General features: G+C 53.4%; 3 protein-coding genes across 5 annotated transcripts; all 3 read left to right on the forward strand.

Annotated features, from left to right (window-relative positions):
• Positions 1–10,643: 10,643 nt before the first annotated feature.
• Positions 10,644–13,624, forward strand: HYAL1 (hyaluronidase 1). Its single transcript, XM_077129218.1, has 4 exons — positions 10,644–10,812; positions 11,257–12,180; positions 12,491–12,580; positions 12,747–13,624. Exons 2-4 carry the CDS (start codon positions 11,281–11,283, stop codon positions 13,059–13,061), a joined length of 1,305 nt encoding a protein of 434 aa, XP_076985333.1. The 5' UTR covers positions 10,644–10,812; positions 11,257–11,280; the 3' UTR covers positions 13,062–13,624.
• Positions 13,625–13,970: 346 nt separating this feature from the next.
• On the forward strand, positions 13,971–19,778 carry HYAL3 (hyaluronidase 3). Of its 2 annotated transcripts, none has more exons than XM_077129216.1 (4): positions 13,971–14,375; positions 17,914–18,824; positions 19,174–19,263; positions 19,385–19,778. In XM_077129216.1, exons 1-4 carry the CDS (start codon positions 14,138–14,140, stop codon positions 19,652–19,654), a joined length of 1,509 nt encoding a protein of 502 aa, XP_076985331.1. In that variant the 5' UTR covers positions 13,971–14,137; the 3' UTR covers positions 19,655–19,778. The 2 variants fall into 2 exon arrangements, with proteins under 2 accessions (XP_076985331.1, XP_076985332.1); XM_077129217.1 differs by having other exon boundaries at positions 19,388–19,778.
• NAA80 (N-alpha-acetyltransferase 80, NatH catalytic subunit) lies at positions 14,388–18,030 on the forward strand. 2 transcript variants are annotated; one of them, XM_077129220.1, is made up of 3 exons: positions 14,388–14,794; positions 16,041–17,084; positions 17,914–18,030. In XM_077129220.1, exons 1-2 carry the CDS (start codon positions 14,774–14,776, stop codon positions 17,070–17,072), a joined length of 1,053 nt encoding a protein of 350 aa, XP_076985335.1. In that variant the 5' UTR covers positions 14,388–14,773; the 3' UTR covers positions 17,073–17,084; positions 17,914–18,030. The 2 variants fall into 2 exon arrangements, with proteins under 2 accessions (XP_076985335.1, XP_076985334.1); XM_077129219.1 differs by lacking the exon at positions 17,914–18,030 and having other exon boundaries at positions 14,389–14,794; positions 16,041–17,254.
• Positions 19,779–20,195: the final 417 nt, after the last annotated feature.

The raw sequence follows: 20,195 nt of genomic DNA on the forward strand, positions 1-20,195 counted from the left end.
CAGCTCTGTGTCTGTCTATGAGATCCTGTGCTAGGGACTTCTCATTCATCAAATGTGTTTGCTGGGACCTGGGTCTCTGGGCCCAGAACTGTGTACTCTGTGGCTGCCCTACTGGGAGTCACGGGGTGGAGGGATCCACGTTCCACCTCATCACCAAGGACCTTGCTTCCTCCATATTATTTGGAAGGGATTTGGCCCAGTGCGGGGTGAGAGATGGAGCCCATCATGCTTCCAGCATTTGCCCCTGCACTCCCAGTAGGGGGCTGCCAGCCACCTTACTGCACCCACCCAAGGAGAAAGGAGGAAGTGGATGTTTAGTTTTCCCTTCCTGGGCAGGTTGCCAGGCCCCCCTCCATTCTGTTCCCAAAGGCAAGGGCCACTCCCCTACTCTCCACTCCCAAGCATGGTGAATTCCAGCCACACATACCTCTTCCTGCCTGGGTCATAACCCTCCACTGAGTCTGGGGGATGGGTGAGACCAAGTAGGGGTTTGGGGTCTGAATCCTGAGGTCTCATTACAGAGATGTATGAATGCACCTGGGGGCTGTTTTGGTTTGCTAAAGCTGCCACAATGCAATGTACCAGAAATGGGTTGGCTTTTACAATGGAAATTTATTAATTTACAACTTATAGCTTTTAGGCCATGGAAATGTCCAGGTTAAAGCATCAACAGGATGATGCCTGGACTCTGAAGAAAGACTGCTGGCATCTGGGACACCTCTGTCACACGGGAAGGCACATGGCTGGCAGCTGCTCATCCTTCATTCCCGGGTTTCACTGCCTTCAGCCTTGGTTCCAGTGCCGCCTTCTGTGGTCCTTTTTAGCTTCTCTGGGGCTTTTCTTTCTAAGCTTTCTCAGCTTTTTCTGTCCTTTATTCTCTCATAAAGGACTTCAGTAAAAGGATTAAGACCCACCTTGAATGGGGTGAGTCACATCTCAATTGTAATAACCTAACCAAAAGGTCCCACCCACAATAGGTCTGTGCCCACAGGAATGGATTTTAAAAAAGAACGTGTCCTTTTCTGGTCGCTTCAAACCAGCAAAGGGGCCATCCTGAACGTGGGAGCAGAGACATCCTCAAAGTCCATTCTTTGCTGCCATAGGAGGGTATAGCTAGTCCCTGCCTGTCCCAGGAGAGAGAAGGAGCTCCCAAAGCAGTCAGATCAGCTCTGCTTCACCACCCTGGCCTCTGATGGGAGTTCCCTGAGTAGGTCTCTCAGCCATCAGACCCACACCCAGGGTCCCTGCGTCTGGGTCAGCGACGACTTATCCATGGCTTCTGCCTCTGGAAAACTCACTGGCTCTGGGGAGCCAAACTCAAAAAATAACTGGTTGGGGCAGGCAGCCCAGTGTGGGAACTGACTGGCCTAGCCACAGGGGCTGGGGAGGCATCCCCGAGGAGATGCTTTCTAGTCGGGTTTTGAAAGGTGACGGGGAAGCTTGATGCTAGGGAACACAGCACAGGCAGCAGCCTAGAGGAGCTCGGCCGGGGACATGGAGTGCTGGGCTATGGTGGGGCTGGCTGCAGAGGCAGAGGGGTAGCCTCAGTCCTGGCTCTGCCAGATGACGGTGACTGTCTCCCTGATCATAAATCCTGAGTACATATGTGCCAAGTGCTGGGCTGGATGCTGTGAACCTCACAGACACAGACCCCTGTCCTCGGAAGGACAATCTAGAGGGAGACACACATTGGATGTGAAGACTGAGACAGGTGGCTGTGAGTGGAGAGTGCCCCTGAGAGAAGCACACTGGTGAGGGCTGGTGTGGGCAGACCACCATCAGCTCAGATTAAAGCCATCAGTGCCTCATCCCTCTGGCTGCTGAGGGGCAGAGAGTGGAGAGAAGGGGCTGGATGGGAGGGCTGGGAGGGCAGTGTAAATGCACATGCTGGAGGAGGTGGGGGGGGTTCCCAATTGCTCCTGGCTGGGTGGGGAAAGGCTGAGCTGGAGAGATTTAAGGGTCATTCAGTAAGGCCATGAGATGGGGGTGTGCAGCCAAGGGAGGGCAAAGAAAGACCTTACTGTCACCTGCCTGCCTGCACTGGAGGTGATCCAGACACGCCTTTGACTTTCTCACTCAGCTGGAACCTTTCTCACTGGCAGCTGTGACCTCACCCACACAGCTGGGACTTTTACCCACCTAGCTATGACTCCTACATAGCTGTAACCCTTGTACATGCAAAGCTGTGACTCTCTACCCACAAATGTTACCCCTTCCAAATATCTGTGTCTCCCTCCACAACAGTGACCTCCCCTACAGAGCTGTGGCCTGAACCCACCCAGCTGTGACACCCCATACAAACTTGTAACCATCTTACATCACTTCCCCAGGAGGACCTGGAAGACATCCTCAGGGAGAGCAGAACACAGGGACCCCCGGAGCTGATGTGTGTGTGAACTGGGGTGGGGGTACGGGGATTGTGTTGCAAGGTGGCCTGGAGCCTGAGAAATGCACAGCCAGAGAGAGGAGACAGGATGAAACCCCAAACTGGACTGATCCCAGATACATACGCCACTTGCACCAATCTGCTCAGAAACCAACCCCATAAGAGCAGGCCCTGAGCAGGGCGTTAGGGTGGGAAAGGGCTTCAGAAAGGCGCCCCAGCCTCTTCCTGCTGTCCTTCCATTTCAGTTTCTCCCTTGGACCGAGGCCAGCTGAAAAATGCTGGCCTTGGACCGAGGCCAGCTGAAAAATGCTGGGCTATGGTGGGGCTGGCTGCAGAGGCAGAGGGGTAGCCTCAGTCCTGGCTCTGCTGGTGGCCTGGGTAACATCAATTGCAGCACTAAGTGTCTGAGGCTACTAGGAGGTAGCATGGAGCTTTGGCGAAAAGGGTCAGGGGCCACGTTGATGCTTTCCTGTCCCCTCAGCCCTCAGGGAGTGTGCCAGGCTCTCTGGGCCTACGTTATCATCACTCTGGAATTTGATTCCTGAGCAGAATTAGCAACTGCCACCACTATGCCAACAGCCCCTAGTCTCCAGCACCCTGGGCGTCTTCTTCAACCCAGCCAGCTGTCCCCATGCCAGGGGAATCGGTGGCTCAGGCTTGGCTGCAGACCCAGGCAGCAAGTTCACCCAAGCGGGGACAAGGTGCTTCCCTCACATCCTGGTCGGCAAGCCTGAGCCTGGGCACCTGGCAGGTCTCAATAACCAGCTTCTGAACCAAATGAATGAACAAGCATGTGGTCACTGACACACCCATATTCAACACCCAGGGCCACACAAATACGGAATCTCACAGTCAGGCACAGATTACCACCTCACGCACACACTGAATTAGTCAGGTTCTTTAGGGAACCAGAATTAATAAGAGGTATCTGTAAATATGAGATTTTCTAAGATTGCCTCACGCAATGGGGATGCATTGTAGGGCAGGATGCAGGCTGGGAACTCCGATGAAGGTTTTCCATGAACTCCCCAGGAGAAACTGACTGACTGAAGTAGAGATGAAAATGCTCTCTTCTGACTGCCAAAGTCATCACGTCTCTTTTTAAAGTCTTCAACTGATTGGATAAAATGTCTCTCATTGCTGAAATCAATCTCCTCCATTAATTGTAGATGAAATCAGCCATACATGCGATCAACTTACTGATTATTTAAGTCCACCTAATGTACTTGTAGTAACAGGCCAGTGCTGGGTTGACCAGACAACTGGGCACCATTACCTGGCCAGATTTACACATGAACCTAACCATCAGTCCATCCCCTGTCAACTTGGCACATCACCTTAAATCATACTTAATCTTTAAATGAAAAATGATAAAAAGACATGTTTTTCACCTAACAATTCTCAGCTATCCTGCGTACAACCTTAAACACATGAAATCTTTCCAGAATAGGGTGCAAGTCCTTGGGTAATATTCACTCTTAAACTTGATATCCTATAACTTAAATATAATGACATGAACTAATACAACTTATTTTATGATAAGGGGTTTAGAGAGGGAAGAAAACAAAAGATATTTGCTTTAGGTACCTATATAGTACATTTACAAACATTCATATACAAACAAAACAAGGAAGAAATATACCATTACAGTCCCTGTTTCTGTAACTGGTCATGTGATCGTAGTTCATGTTTTGTAACTACCTTCAACCAGCCATTCCACTTCACCCTTACCCTCAGCAAGCACCTCAGCCGACCATGGTTCTTTGCCTGGTGGGTGACCCAAACCTTCATTCCTGAAGTTCCTGGACCATTGGTATTCCTGCCTGGGTTAGGTTGTTGCAGTTTTCCATTGGCTTTAATCACAGGGCATGGTAGTCCTAAGAGATACAGTAGGGGATCTCTTTCCAGGCAAACTCTTAGTTACTTCCATTGTGCATTTGGCAGTTCTACTTCCCCTTGATAGTCAGGATCAGTCATCCCAGCCAGTACAGTAATTCCCTTCTTTCCTGCTGATTCAGAGGCATGAGGAGCCCAATGTGGCCAGGTGACAGTCTTAACTTCCAGGTCAATGGAATCCTTACTGGATCTGCTAGTGGAAGGACTCCTTTTTTTTTTAGTGGGGGCGGGGGGACTGAGGCCTGTAGACCAACTGAGCTTAAGGTTGCAGAGAAAGGAAACAAAAATATTTCTAGTGGATAACTAGAAGTAATAGTGAGTAGTGCTGCTCCTATTTCTACCCTTTGATTCCCATATCCATGAATCCTGGCTATGGGAGAACAGCACCAAAGAGTGGACACTATTTTAGAGCACAGACGGTCTCTGTGTCTGTACAGAACACTATACCAGCCCTGCAAGTTATTGCCACCTATTAATGCCATAATTGAGTCTTCAAAAGGCCATTTCACTGATGTATCAATCCAGCTACATCAGGATGATAGGGAACATGGTAAGAACTGAGAAATCCATATGCCCATTCCTACACATCACTTGCTGTGAAGTGGGTTCCTTGATCAAAAGCAATGCTGTGTGGAATACTGTATTGGTAAGACATTCCGTACATCCACAGACAGTAGTTTGACAGAGGCACTGTGTGTAAGGAATGCAAGCCCCTATCCGGAGTACGTTTCTATTCCAGTTAGAACAAATCGCTGCCCCTTCCATGATGCAAGTGGAACAATGTTATCAACCTGCCACCTTGCAGCAAGCTGATCACCTCGGGGAATGGTGCCATAACAGGGACTGAGTGTGCTCAGCAGTGGCTATAGCCAGGTCGGCCTTCGTGAATGGAAGTCCATGTTACTGAGCCCATGCATAACCGCCATCCCTGCCATCATGACGATTTTGTTCATGAGCCTAAATTAGGCAATGTAAGGAAGGGCTAGGGAAAGAGGCTGATTGGTATCCAGAGAACAGGTCATCTTAGTCACTAGATTATTAAAACCATCCTCTGCTGAAGTCACCCTCTACTGATTACTCACATGGGACAGAAATATTTTCTTTTTTTTTTGCCCACTCAGAAAGGTCTATCCACATAGTCTCCCCCAGACCTCTCTGTCACCAATTTTCCAATCATGTTCCTTCCAAGCCCCGGACTATACATCCAAATCTTGGCAACAGCCCATGAATCAGTATACAAATGCACTTCCGGCCATTTCTCCATCCAAGACAACTGAACTGATGGACTGCTTGAAGTTCCACCCACTGGGAGTGTTTCTCTTCACCGCTGTCCTTCAGGGACTTCCCAGAAAGGGGCTGCAGTTGTCTACTTTCGGATAGTACCTACATATGGTGGAGAACCATCTGTAAACCAGGCCCGAGTATTTTCTTTCTCAATCAACTGATTATAAGGAATCCCCCCAAGAGTCCATTGCTGTAGGTTGGGAAAGAGAAGGCAATGTGGCAGGAGTGGAGGCCATGGGCATTCGGTCCACTTCCTCATGTAACTTGTGCTTTCAGGACCCGCTCAAGCCCTATCTCATATATATCATTTCCATTTTATGATGGAGTGCTGCTGTGTATGCACAATTTTATGGCTTGGTGTGTCAGTCAACATCCAGCTCATGACAGGCAACTCAGGTCTTATGGTAACTTGGTGGCTCATGGTTAAGCATTCAGTAGCCACTAAGGCCCAGTAGCAGGACAAGAGCTGTTTCTCAAACCAAGAACAGTTATCTGCAGAGGATGGCAAGGCTTTTCACCAAAATCCTAAGGGTCTGCATTGTGATTCTCTTATAAGTGCCTGCCAAAGACTCCAGACAGCATCTCTCTTTGCCACTGACACTTCCAGCACCATTGAATCTGCTGGATCATATGGACCAAGTGACAAAACAGCTTGCACAGCAGCCTGGACCTGTTGCAGAGCCTTCTCTTGTTCTGGTCCCCACTCAAAAGTAGCAGCTTTCCTGGACACTAAGTAAATGGGCTGTAGTAGGATACCCAGATGAGGAATATGTTGTCTCCCAAATCCAAAGAGGCCATGTGGGCAAGCATTGTGCCTCTTTTTCGGTCATCTGAAGGGCCAAATGCGACAGTTATGCTTCACCTTAGAAGGGCTATCTTGACATGCCCCACATCACGGGACACCTAGAAATCTCAGTGAGGTGGAAGGCCCCTGTATTTTTATTGGATTTATCTCCCAACCTCTGACACACAAATGCTTTACCAATAAGTCTAGTGTAATTGCTATTTCTTGCTTATTAGGTCCAATCAACATGAAATCATCAATATAGTGGAGCGGTGTGATGTCTTGTGGGAGGGAGAGATGATCAAGGTCCCTACACACAAGATTATGACATAGGGCTAGAGAGTTAATATATCCCTGAGGTAGGATAGTGAAGGTATATTTCTGGTCTTGCCAGCTGAAAGCAAACAGTTTCTGGCAGTTCTTATTAACAACAATTGAGAAAAAAGCACATCATATCAATAGCTGCATACCAGGTACCAGGGGATGTATTGATTTGCTCAAGTAATGATACCACATCTGGAACAACAGCTGCAATTGGAATCACCGCCTGATTAAGTTTACAATGATCCACTGTCATCTTCCAAGTCCCGTCTGTTTTCTGCGCAGGCCAAACAGGACAGTTGAATGAAGATATGGTGGGAATCACCACCCCTACATCCTTCAAGTCCTTGATGGTGGCACTAATCTCTGCGATCCCTCCAGGAATCTGGTATTGCATTTGATTTACTATTTTGCTAGGTAGAGGCAGTTCTAGTGGCTTCCACTTGGCCTTTTCTACCATAATAGCCCTCACCCCACAAGTCAGGGAACCAGTATGGGGATCTTTCCAGTTGCCAAGTATGTCTATTCCAGTTATGCATGCATTTCTGGGGGAAATAACCACAAAAGGGACCCACTGGGCCCACGTGAGATGGGCCTGAGCTAAAACTCCATTGATCACCTGACCTCTATAAGCCCCTGCTCTGACTGGTAGACCACAGTGACATTTTGAATCTCCTGGAATTACTGTGGCTTCTGAGGCAGTGTCTAACAACTCCCAAAATGTCTGATCATTTCCTTTTCCCCAATGCACACACAGCCTAGTAAAACACGTTGGGTCTTTTTGGGGAAGGCTGGGAGGAAGATTACCAGTATAAATGTTTGCCAGTGTAACAGGGTCCTTCCCCACAGGGCTTCCCTTCATCAAGGGGCTCTCGGTCAGTAAACTGTCTCAAATCTGAAAATTGATTAAGGGTCTGTAACTCTCTGTTTTGGGAATTCAAGTTAGACTTTTGATCACTTGACTTAGAACTCTTCTGCTTATACAGATCAAGTACTAATTTAGTAGAATTCCCATCCATTTTACTTCTAAAAAGCTCCCCTGGTCTACTAGCCAACACCATAGGATTTCCATGAGTCAGACTATTTTTACTGCTGCTTTGAGTCTGTGGTCCATTAAGGTAGCCATGCTCTCCTTGTCTATGGCAGTTAAGTGCTGCCACCTGGCTTATGCCAACTTGGAATCTGATCATCCCCATTGTGTTTAAGGTTCCAGTTAAGCGACAGCAGTTCCCACAGTAATATCTGACCTACAAAGAAGAGCTCTTCAGTGATGATGGAGTCAGTCTCACAAATTTGTCTTCACAGTCCTGCCAAAAGGTGTGTCCTCTGGACATTCCTGGGGTGGGGGTGAGCAGGTTTTACCGTGTAAATCCATTCTAACATACCAGTCTCTCTAAGCCTTTGGATCCCCTCATCCACACTACACCAGGGCAGTTCTGGCATTTTGACCTCAGGCATTTTTGGCCACCTTTTGGTCCATGTTTCAGCCAATCATCCAAACAAACTGTTAAAGCCTTTTCTGATCCCTTGAGCTACAACACGGAATCCAGAATCTCTGCTTAGTGGGCCCATATCAATAAATTCAACCTGATCCAACTTTATATTCCTTCTACAATTACCCCACACCCTTAATATCCATCCCCACACACATATTCCCCTGATTTCTATTTAAATAGGAAAACTCATGCAGTGCTTTTGGAGGATGGCTTCTCATGAGTCACACTTTGTACCTCAGCTTTCAGAGCCTGCTGGGACTTCAATCTAGTTATAGGTCTGAAAGAAAAGAGGGGTGATCCAGGTGGGTCATGGGAAGAATAAAAGTGTCTTGCGAGTCAGTGACCCCAGGGCCTTCTGTTGCAGTCATCTCTGCAGGCAAAGCCGTGTGTTTCTGCAGGGGAGGTGGTTACAGGTTTAGCAGGCACTACACAGTTAATCTCTTCAGATGGAGATAGGGTGGCTGTTTCCTTACAGCAGTTCATTACACTTATCTGGCAAAGACTCAAAAGAATCTAGGGTTTCAAAGTCCCAACTGCCATCATTATCAGCCCACATGTCCACATTCCAATTTTCAGTATTCCATTCTTTTCCAACGAGCGCCCTCACTTTAACAGCAGACACTCGGCAAGGCTGAAAAAGTACGTGCATGAGACTCTGGGTCTGATTTCCAGAGACCTCAAGTCTGTGGCTACACAAAATAAGATTTTCTTTCAGGACACACAGGAAACCATATCCTTCATGTGGCACTTTAGATGCAAATTTGAAGCCTTCAGCTCAGCCCTTTCTTTTATGTATCCAGTGTATTTAGGAACAACAAGCTAACGTCATTATACCTTTTAACTCCACCAAACACTGTTAAGGTATCAAAAACACTCTCACCCAGAGCCTTGCCTCTTACAAGCATTTGAGTAGCCACATCCAGTGGTAATATTTTACATTATATCTCTATTGTCAACTCATGCCATGGATTATCAGTGCCATCTTGAATACTGAAAATAGAGTGATTAATACCTTTAAATTGAATCAGAGTAGAGAACCAATGGCAAAAACCCCAGAACCAATTCAGAAAGCTCTCCGTACTTTTAAGTACTTTTAAAGCTTTCAACTAATTGGATGAAAAGTCTCTCATTGCTGAAGGCAATTGTTCTAGTTTGCTAGCTGCCGGAATGCAACACACCAGAGACGGACTGGCTTTTAATAAAAGGGGATTTATTTTGTTGGTTCTTCAGAGGAAAGGCAGCTAACTTTCCACTGAGGTTCTTTCTTACGTGGAAGGCACAGGATGGTCTCTGCTGGTCTTCTCTCCAGGCCCCTGGGTTCCAACAACTTTCCCCGGGGTGACTTCTTTCTGCATCTCCAAAGGCCTGGGCTGAGCTGCGAGTGCTGAGATGAGGAATACCGAGCTGCTAGGCTGTGCTATATTGCGTTCTCTCATTTAAGCACCAGCCAATTAAGTCAAACGTCACTCATTGCAGCAGACATGCCTCCTAGCCGACTGCAGATGTAATTAGCAACAGATGAGATTCACGTACCATTGGTTTGTGTCCGCAGCAACAGAACTAGGTATGCTCACCTGGCCAAGTTGACAACTGAATCTAACTAACACAGCAATATCCTCAGGTAATTGCAGATGTAATCAGCCATAGATGCAATCAACTCACTGATGATTTAAGTCCATGAAATGTCCTCACAGTAACAATTAGGCAGTGTTTGCTTGACCAGACAACTGGGCACCATCACCTGGACAAGCTGACACACGAACCCAGCCATCACATACCCCCAGCCCCAGACACTGGGTCTCACATGCACACATTTACACACCACTGGAGGCCCACATGGTCTCTAACTGGGGCTTCCCAAAGGCACAATCACTGACCCAGCTCCTACATCCTGGGGACTTCAACTGACTTCATGAACACAGAGCCTTTCAGAAACAGGCCCCCAAAGCAGGACTGACATCCACCAGGCACAGAAGGCAAAGGGCTTAGGGTATATAATAATTTCTAGGGGCCCATGAAAATGTTTTAACCAGAAGAAAAAAAAAAAAATATATATATATATAATAACATGTACTAATGAATTCAGCCTGGATTATATTCAACTTTATACCAATATAGTTATAAAATATATTTTTAAATATTTTTTTAAGGATGAAGTAGGCCCATGTAGGCAAAATTTATCATTTTGACAAATGTCAAAACGAGGCTGTGCTGAAAGTACACACCCCCAAGGCATCCAGACTCAGGGACTGCAAAGAGGCCTGCCCAGCTAGGTATGCCACTTGGTTAGCCCCCCTGCACCATCTCCCCCGGCTCCAATAAAGCCAAAAAGCTCTGCCCTGGTGCCCATGGGGAGAGAGGGGCCAGTTCCAGCCTCTCCGCCTCCTACACCAAGAGCACTTCACTGGAGGTAGAGGTGGCCCTGCCTCCTGGCTTGGAATCCGACCCAGGACCCGCCCCTTGGCCCGCCCCCAGGCTGAGGCGGGGGGGTGCACCCTACAAAAAGAGTTTCCAGCAACAGCTTCTTCCTTTAAGAGTTTCTGGTGCAGTTGCGGCCAGAGTTGAGGAACAGAATCTGGCCGAACCCTGCCTAGGCCCCCACCGTGGGTCAGGAAGTTTGGAGGACGAGGCCTTTCAGCTCTGAGGTCAGAAGGGACAAGTGGGCAGGCTGGAGGGTGTACAGGAGGGCTGGGCAGACCTGTCCCTGAGCATCCCCTCTTCCTGGGGGAGGGATAGCAAAGATACCCCTCCCCCCACCTCGGTCACTCCGCTTTGGGGCTCAGGGTCTGGCTCTCGGCTGCCCTTCCCAGAACAGACGTCACAGCTTCCGTGACCACTGGGGAAGAGGGCAATGGCAGGCTGAGGCCAGGACAAGGCCTGTTGTAGGTGGAGGGCAGAGCCTCTAACAGCAAGGGCTCCCCTCCACACCTCTCTTCTGCCTTCTTTTTGCCCAGTCTGGGCCCTGCAGGTCGATGTTTACCTGAAACCCGAGCAAGGCCTGGTTAAAGAGCAGGGGCTTGACCTGCCTGCCCGGGAGCAGGAGTCAGAGGGTTCAAGGCCCAGCTCTCAGCTCTGCCTTCCCTGTCCAGGTTCTCCTACTCCTGCCTCGTGCCATGGCCACTCACCTGCTGCTCACCTGCGTTCTCTTCCTGCCCTTGTTCTGCCTGGCCCAAGGCTCCAGGAGCCCCGGGGTACCCAACCAGCCCTTCACCACCATCTGGAACGCGAACACCCAGTGGTGCCTCGAGAAGTACGGGGTGGATGTGGACGTCAGCGTCTTTGATGTGGTAGCCAACCCAGGGCAGACTTTCCGTGGCCCTGACATGACCATTTTCTACAGCTACGAACTGGGGACCTACCCCTACTACACACCAGCTGGGGAGCCTGTGTTTGGCGGCCTGCCCCAAAATGCCAGCCTGGACACCCACCTGGCCCACACATTCCAAGACATACTGGCTGCCATGCCTGCACCTGACTATTCGGGGCTGGCAGTCATCGACTGGGAGGCATGGCGCCCACGCTGGGCCTTCAACTGGGACACCAAGGATATATATCGGCAGCACTCACGGGCACTGGTACAAGCACAGCACCCTGACTGGCCAGCTCCTTGGGTGGAGGCAGCAGCCCAGGAACAGTTCCAGAGGGCTGCGCAGGCCTGGATGGCAGGCACTCTTCAGCTGGGGCGAACACTACGGCCTCGTGGCCTCTGGGGTTTTTATGGCTTCCCTGACTGTTACAACTATGACTTTTCAAGCCCCAACTACACAGGTCAGTGCCCACCAGGCATCCGTCCCCAGAATGACCAGCTGGGGTGGCTGTGGGACCTGAGCCGAGCCCTATTCCCCAACATCTACATGCCTGCTGCCCTGGAGGGCATGGGAAAGTCACGAATGTTTGTGCGGCACCGCGTGGGTGAAGCTTTCCGGGTGGCCTCAGGTGCTAGGGGCCGTGACCTGCCGGTGCTGCCTTACGTCCAAATCTTCTATGACAGGACAAACCACTTCCTGCCCCTGGTGAGTCACTTGTGAGCTGGCCCACCTTGCGCTGCCTGGGACCATACAACCTGGGAACATTTTCATCCATTCATTTATTCATTCATTGACCACCTACTGTGTGCTCAGCTCTGTGCTAGGCATTGGCTATTCAGCAGCAAAAAGCTGTGGTTCCTGCCTGGGAGGGGTGGCACTGGGTCTAAGTAGAGCAGACTGCAGGGCCCGAGCAGCCCCAGGGGGAGTTGTGAGCTATATGACCCATCCAGTGGTGCAATGGTCTGCTGTGAGGAGGGAGAAGTGCCCCATCGAGCCATGCTGTCCCCTTTCCCAGGAGGAGCTGGAGAACAGCCTGGGGGAGAGTGCGGCCCAGGGAGCAGCAGGAGTAGTGTTCTGGGTGAGCTGGGAGAACACAAAAACCAAGGTGAGTTCAGGCCCGGAGGTGGGGGTGCCGAGGGGGTGCCCCAGGCTGACCAGGGAGACCCTGACCCCACTCTTTCCACCCCGACAGTACTGGTGGCCAGCCTCAATGCTCCAGGTGGGCCCATGCACAACTGTGGTGTCCCTGATGCTCTCCTCTCTCCATCCAGGAATCATGCCAGGCCATCAAGGAGTATGTGGACACCACGCTGGGACCCTTCATCCTGAATGTGACCAGTGGGGCCCTCCTCTGCAGTCAAGCCTTGTGCTCTGGGCACGGCCGCTGTGCCCGCCACTCCAACCACTCCGAGGCCCTCCTCATCCTCAACCCTGCCAGTTTCTCCATTCATCCCATGCCTGGTGGTGGGCCCCTGACCCTGCAGGGCACCCTGTCACTTGAGGATCAGGCACAGATGGCTGTGGAGTTCAAATGTCACTGCTACCATGGCTGGCGGGGAACACGGTGTGAGGAGAAGAGCATGTGATGACTGGCCACAGAATGAAATGCACCACGGGCCTGGCCATGGCCTTCTCAGGTACAGGCAGGTTCACACAAATGGTCACAGTCAGGAGTACCCTCAACCACGTCACAGGCATCTGCCCAGCACACACATGCAGGCTAACTGCCCAGAATAGCCGTCTAAGGTGTCAGAGCCACAAGCAACACCAGCCACTCCACGTGCCCAGGCACCCATCCAGCAGGGTCCTAGACTGCTCCAGAGACAATGAACCAGTCTTTAAACTGCAGAAATCACAAAGAGGTGACGTTCACTGGGCGCCTACTCTCAGCTAAGCTCTGTGCTAAGAATTTTAGCAGCGAGGGTGTGAGGAAATTGAGGTCCATACAGGGAGGGTGCGTTGTCCAAGATCGCCCAGCCAGGAAGGAAGGGAAGAAGCTGAGATTCGAATCCGGGCTGTCTGGTTCCAGAGATGGAGTCCTGGAGTTCCTACCGTGTGCTGATGGTAATCAGCCCTGCACATCACCGAAATCCGCACAGAGACACCGGCGCCGCACAGCCCGGCAATAAAGCAGACATGATTACTTCGAGAGCTGTCTACTGAGCGCCTAAAATGGGCAGGCCCTGGGGTTCCTGCTCGGCACAGTTAAGACTCCTTCTCACCCCGGTCTGGTGTCTTTCGGAGGGCCCAAATTTCAGGAGAAAGCTTCACCTGGATGTTTCCACACGGGGTTTGGGAGGGAGGTCGGCACAGGCAGAGACAAAGCGGAGCGGAGGTGGGGCCTGTCTGGGCCTGGGAGGGGAGAGGCGGGGGTGGAGCCAGCTGGGGGAGGGGCCTGCGCCTGGCCGAGGTTGTGACGCAGAGGGCGGGGACAGGGCCGCAGCCGAGCAGAGCTGAGGCGGGACCCAGGTGGTGACGCGTAGATCCAGAGGCGGGGCTGCAGGGAGCAGGACGGGGTGGGGGCGGGGCCAGCGGGAGGTGGGGCCTGTGCTGAACCCGAGCTGTGCCCCGCTGGAAGCCGGGTCTGGTTTAGCGGGCGCAGGCGCAGGCTCAGCAGGGGCGGGGCTAGGGCTGAGGCGGAGCCTGTGCGGGGTTAAGAGTTATGACGCGTGAGCCGAGGGCGGGGCCTAGGTGGGGACGCACAGGGTTCGGGCGGGGCCTGGCCGCGCGGAGGGACCCTGAAGACCCAGTTGGCCACTCCGGGTTGCGCCGATTACCGTGTGTCCGCCGCACCGCAGGGGACCGCTGGGGCGAACCAGGGAGATCGATTTGGAGCAAGAGCGCGGTCCTGAGTTGGGTGGAACGAGAACACGGAGCATCCCGGAGCCAGGCGTCAACATGTCAGTACTGCCCCCTCCCCACGCGCGGCGTGTCCGTCCTCGCCATCCCCCATTATTCCCGTCCGCACCAGGTGTGCGCTCCCCAAGTGGCCACGCCCACCCCGCACGCCTTCCCTGCGTTGACCGTTCCCTGCCAGTTCATGCTGAGCCACACCCACCCCTAGAGTCAAATTCTCAAAGCCCTGGTCTACGGAAACTCCAAGGCCTGTGACGCCCTAGGAAGTAAGGGGGAAACCAATGCACAGGAGGGAAGGTGTAACTCCTCTGAGGCCGCGAGGGCTCGGCCCCGCCCACAGTGGGTGGGGTCAGCATTGACCAGGTTAAGCCGCAGGGAGGTCTGGGACTCCAGCCTTAGGGGCGGACCTAGGGCTTCCTCTCCTAACCAACGAGTGCAGCTGATGTGGTGGTGGCTGATGCAGGTGAGAGGCCTTTAGCCCTCTGAGTGGCATGTGGTGTGAGAGAGGGCAGGGGGTTGCCTATTACTGACCACTGTCGAATTGGCCTCAAACTCGGAGATCCTTCTGGGGAGGCTGGGGATGGGAGCTAGAATCCCCACCCTCTGGAGCTGGTGAGTAAAGGCGTGCAACACAGCTATCCTGCACACCCAGAAATCCCTCAGCAGAGACCCTCTGGCAGGGTGGGCAAGCAGTGGGGTCTGGACACAGGAGGTATGGACTCCCAACTCAGTGGCCGTTGGACACCCCTATGGATGTGGAAGGAAGTTGTGGCCCTTATCTAGGGCAGCTACAAAACTCAGGTCAATGGGGAACTCGGCTTGCAGGAGCCACACTGCTGGGTGGCTGTGGGCAAGGCTCTGTTTTGGTGTTGCAGGGGCCCTGTCTCAGGGGCACTCAGATCCATGCCCAATCAAAGTGTTGTAAGCTAGGTGAAGTTGGGTAGGAGGCCATCGGCTCTTTGCCCCAGGCAGGGAAGGCCAATCCAGGGAGGGGAAAGCTGAGCCTGGTGGGTGGGTGGGTGAATTGGGTTCCAGAATTGACTAGGTGGTAGGCTTGGCCCAAGTGGTCAGAAAGGCTGGGAGATGAAGGAGAACTGGAATGTAGGGAGTGATGTCTGGGAGCAGCTATGTTCCTTGCAAAAGGAGCCTTGGGCAGATTTAAGCAGAGCAACATATTCTGTCCAGTGGCCAGCCACCTGCAGTAGTAGACTGCTGGAAGGCAAGTAAGGAGGCTGGGTCAGCTGTCCTAACACAGCAAGGTCCTGGGGAGAACAAAACTGTAGCCAGAGAAGGCTGAGACCGGGGCTACGCAGCCTTCAGCAACTCACCATTGCCTTCAACTTCTATCCAGTGTGGGGCAGGACACCCTGGACCCATCCCCACTGCTCTCCACTTGAGTCAGGTACTCCAGGTGTAGGGGGTGGGCCTCCTTCAGGTCACTTATGTCATCAGGTGAGTGTGGGGCCAAGGTACAGCCCACTACTCCCCAGTTCCAGGGTACTGGAACAAGTGGGTACATAGCCCACTTGTACTGTGAACACTTTCCTATCCCGACCCTGCCCATCCTCCTAGCACAGCCCAGCATGGGCTCTTGTCTCCAGGAGGAGAGTCCTTGTGGTCTGAGGAGATGCCACTACTGGAGACTGTGGCCTTAACCCCCAGCCTGCTGTGGAACCACCTGCAGCCCAGCAGATGACCTTGGTTTTCAGCCTGGCTCCTACGTACAGGGGAGAGCTGACTCTGAGCTCCAGCCCAGCCCAGCCCAGCCGACCCTGATTCCAGACCCTGCACGCCAGACAGAGCTGATCCCACATCCAAGCCCACCCAAGCTGACTCCGGATCCTGCATGCCAGCCAGAATTGATCCTGAAATCCAACATAGCCAAACTGACCCTGGATTCCACATGCCAGCCAGAGCTGACCCTGAGCCCCAGGCTAGATGAGCTGACCATGAATCCCGCCTGCCATCCAGAGACGACCCTCAGCCCTGGCCGGACTGAGCCTACCTCAGATGCCACACACCAGCCAGAGGAGGCCCCAGCCCCCAACCTGACCAAGCTGACCCTAGAGCCTGTGCACTGCCGGCCCGAGCTCATGGATGCCTGTGCTGACCTCATCAATGAGCAGTGGCCCCGCAGCCGTGCCTCCCGCCTGCACTCCCTGGGCCAGTCCTCAGATGCCTTCCCACTCTGTTTGATGCTGCTGAGCCCCAACGCCACACCTAATGCAGCACCCATTGTGGTGGGCCATGCCCGTCTGTCACGAGTGCTGGACCACCCCAAGAGCCTCCTGGTGGAGACAGTGGTGGTGGCCCGGGCCCTAAGGGGCCGTGGCTTTGGCCGCCGCCTCATGGAGGGCCTGGAGGTCTTTGCACAGGCCCGAGGCTTCTGTCGGCTGCACCTCTCCACTCATGACCAGCTGTACTTCTACGCCCACCTGGGCTACCAGCTCGGCGAGCCTGTGCAGGGCCTGGTCTTTGCTAGCCGAAAGCTGCCTACCACTCTGCTTAGTACTTTCCCCAGGGCCACCTCTCCCCAGTCGCCCTGCAAGGCCCCCAGCCTGACTTCCCAGCCTCCCCCAAGAGCCCTGAAAGGGTCCCCACTGCCACCACCTCCTCCCCTCCCTAAGCCCCTAACCACCCCACCTCCACCCGTGGCAAGACTCCCTCCACAGAGCCTGCTAGAAACACAATACCGAGACCTGAGGGGCTGCCCCATCTTCTGGATGGAGAAGGACATCTGAGAGTCACCTAGAGTAAGGCACCATCTTCTGGGTCAGTACTAGCCTCAACCCACTGGCCATATCTCAGGCCCTAGCTCCTGGGGATGGCTGAAGCCTGGACATTATTCTTGAGTGCCAGTTGGGCCAGGAGGTGCCCCATGGCTCTGAGCAGTGTGGCTGAATAAAGGCTTCTGTTAGGTGTGGCTGTGACTGTTTATTTGTTGGTCTCCACCGTCACCTACAGCCTTTATATCAGTACCGCAGTCCCTGAATGAGCCCCCAGCTCCACCTGACACCCTGGATAGAGGGACACATGCTCTTTGTTCCTTCCACCCTGCCAGGCTTGGGAGACAGGAAGAAGAGTGGCTATTTCCTTCCCTGTTCCCTCAGTCTTCACATTCACTGAGCACCCACAGTGTCAGGCCTTGGGTTGGGCATAGGCAATAGGGAACAATACAGAGAGGGTAGGACAGATAGGCAAGGAGACAGGCATGCAGTGGCTAGATCCATGCTGGGACAGGGGAGTACAGAGGCTCTGGGAGCTCTCAGGAGGTGATATTACAGCAGAGACCTGAGTGGTGAGGCAAGAAGCTAGAGGTTGTGTTTCTGGGGCAGGGAACAGAGGAGAGGGGGCTTGTCAGAGCTGGAGGGTAGGGGGTTGGTCGGCAAACACAGTGGTGCCATGGCAGAGATGAAGAACAAGGGAGGGGAGCTGCCCAGGCCAGCCTGGGATATGGCTGTTCTGAGGCCTGTGGGACACCCTGGGAACCATGCTTTCTCCAGCTCCTCAGTCCTCATGGGGAGGGACTGGGAAGTATGGCCATGGCCGTGGCCTCTAAATTCACCCCCATCTCTCCTGCAGGTTTCCATTCCTGGAACATGACCATGCAGCTAAGCCCAGCTTTGGTGCTAGGAATAACCCTGTGCTTGGGTTGTGGCCAGCCCCCACCATGGGCCCCTGAACACCCCTTCTTGGTCCTGTGGAATGTACCCTCGGCACGCTGTAAGGCTCGTTTCGGCGTGCACCTGCCACTTGAGGCCCTGGGCATCACAACCAACCACAACCAGAAATTCCGTGGCCAGAACATCACCATCTTCTACAAAAACCGGCTTGGCCTTTATCCCTACTTTGGGCCCAGGGGCACAGCTCACCATGGGGGCATTCCCCAGGCAGTGTCCCTTGACCGCCACCTGCTGTGGGCTGCTCGCCAGATTCACCGCAGCCTAGCACCAGGCTTTGCTGGCCTGGCAGTGCTGGACTGGGAAGAGTGGTCTCCACTCTGGGCTGGGAACTGGGGTCGCCGGAGGGTCTATCGAGCAGCCTCATGGGCTTGGGCACAACGGGTATTCCCCCACCTGGATCCCCGGGAGCAGCTCCACAAGGCCCGGGCTGGCTTTGAGCGGGCAGCCCGAGCACTGATGGAGGAAACACTGTGGCTGGGCCGGGCTCTGCAGCCCCATGGGCTCTGGGGCTTCTATCGCTTCCCAGCCTGTGGCAATGGCTGGCACAGTATGGCCTTCAACTACACAGGCCGCTGCCACGCAGCCACGCTCACACGCAACACCCGGCTTCGTTGGCTCTGGGCTGCCTCCAGTGCCCTCTTCCCCAGCATCTACCTCCCCCCCAATCTGCCGCCTGCCCATCACCAGATCTTTGTCCAACACCGCCTGGAGGAAGCCTTCCGGGTGGCCCGTGCTGGGCACCCACATCCCCTGCCCGTCCTGGCCTATGCCCGCCTCACACACCGCAGCTCTGGGAGCTTCCTGTCCCACGTGAGTGGAAGTTGAGGCCTTAGGGGTCTGATTGGAGGTGTCCACCCTAGAAAGAGCTGAAGAGATCTTGCCCAAGGGTATCTGAGGGGAGGTACTGCCCTGGGGCTTGTAATGAGGGAGGCATGGTTCTGCCTTGGAGGATCCTGATGGGGAAAGGCAAAGTCAAGCCTTTGGAGCCCTGGTGTGAGAGGAGACATTGCCTGAATGGAGGGCCCAAGGGGCTATCCAGAGCCTTAATGCCAAGGGGGCCTACCTTGGAGGTGGAATCAGATCATGACAGTGAACTTAAAAGGTCGGCCCAGATGGATCTGGCCAGTCTGGACCTGGCTGAGCAGCTTTCTGCCTGCAGGATGACCTCGTGCAGACCATGGGTGTGAGTGCAGCACTAGGGGCTGCTGGCGTGGTACTCTGGGGAGACCTGAGCTTCTCCAGTTCTGAGGTGAGCATTGCCCCCTCTAGCCTGCCACATAGCCTATGCTGTGGGCCCTGGGTGGGGAAAGGCCAGGCGTCCAGGCCAGGGAGCAGAAGCCTTAGCACAGCCCCATCCCCCTTTTCCTCAGAAGGAGTGCTGGCGTCTCCACGACTATGTGGTGCACATCCTGGGACCCTATGTGACCAATGTGACCAGAGCAGCCATGGCCTGCAGTCTCCAACAGTGTCATGGCCATGGACGCTGTGCCCAGAGAAACCCAGGAAGGCTGGAAGCCTTTTTTCACCTGCAGCCAGATGGCGGCCCTGGAGCGTGGGAGTCCTACAGCTGCCGCTGTTACCCGGGATGGACTGGTCCTAGCTGCCAGGAACCCAGGCCAAGGCCTGAGGAGGCAGCATAAGGTCAAGAGTCACCTGCCCCTGACCTATCACTCCTCTTGTCCCTGCTGCCACCTGCCTAGCCCTGTTCCATCCCTGCCCTATTCAGCTCACAGTCAACCTTCCCACACACAAAGTTCCCTGAGGGGGTGGAAGGGGGAGAAAACGCCTCTAAGATTTTAAAAGCAGTAGACCTCTGAGATTACCTGACCTCTCAAGATGAGGAGTAGCCCCAGCGTGTGCCAGGGTTCCAGCTGGTTAGGGTTGCCAAGCCAGAGCTCTCTGTTCCTGCATCTGACTGGGTCCTTGGGGAGATCACAGGAAATCTGTCGAGGGACAAGTGGTCAAGAAGATCTTGGCCGAGCTCTGGGCCTGCTAAGTTGTTGCCTATACTCTGCTTTCATCATAAATTCACTTTTTGTCTTGCTGCCTGAGGTTTGTCTGTTCCTCTTTTCTACCAAGCTCCATGCCCCTCCCATGGTCCCCTAACCGGGGAGGTTCTGCAGGCCCGGTCGTGAGGGCCTTGCCACAAGTGCCCACAGATGCTGGTCCTGCCGTGGGGGG

Source organism: Tamandua tetradactyla, chromosome 15 (genome assembly GCF_023851605.1).
Source record: "Tamandua tetradactyla isolate mTamTet1 chromosome 15, mTamTet1.pri, whole genome shotgun sequence".
In the NCBI taxonomy this organism is placed as follows: Eukaryota; Metazoa; Chordata; class Mammalia; order Pilosa; family Myrmecophagidae; genus Tamandua; species Tamandua tetradactyla.

Coding starts and splice junctions, on each gene's coding strand:
- HYAL1 (XM_077129218.1), top strand. CDS start 11,281: ATGGCCACTCACCTGCTGCTCACCTGCGTTCTCTTCCTGCCCTTGTTC. Junction 12,181..12,490: donor CAAACCACTTCCTGCCCCTG/GTGAGTCACTTG, acceptor CCCCTTTCCCAG/GAGGAGCTGGAGAACAGCCT. Junction 12,581..12,746: donor GGGAGAACACAAAAACCAAG/GTGAGTTCAGGC, acceptor CTCTCCATCCAG/GAATCATGCCAGGCCATCAA.
- HYAL3 (XM_077129216.1), top strand. CDS start 14,138: ATGACGCGTGAGCCGAGGGCGGGGCCTAGGTGGGGACGCACAGGGTTC. Junction 14,376..17,913: donor CCGGAGCCAGGCGTCAACAT/GTCAGTACTGCC, acceptor TCTCTCCTGCAG/GTTTCCATTCCTGGAACATG. Junction 19,264..19,384: donor TGAGCTTCTCCAGTTCTGAG/GTGAGCATTGCC, acceptor CCTTTTCCTCAG/AAGGAGTGCTGGCGTCTCCA.
- NAA80 (XM_077129220.1), top strand. CDS start 14,774: ATGTGGTGGTGGCTGATGCAG. Junction 14,795..16,040: donor TGTGGTGGTGGCTGATGCAG/GTGAGAGGCCTT, acceptor CTTGGTTTTCAG/CCTGGCTCCTACGTACAGGG.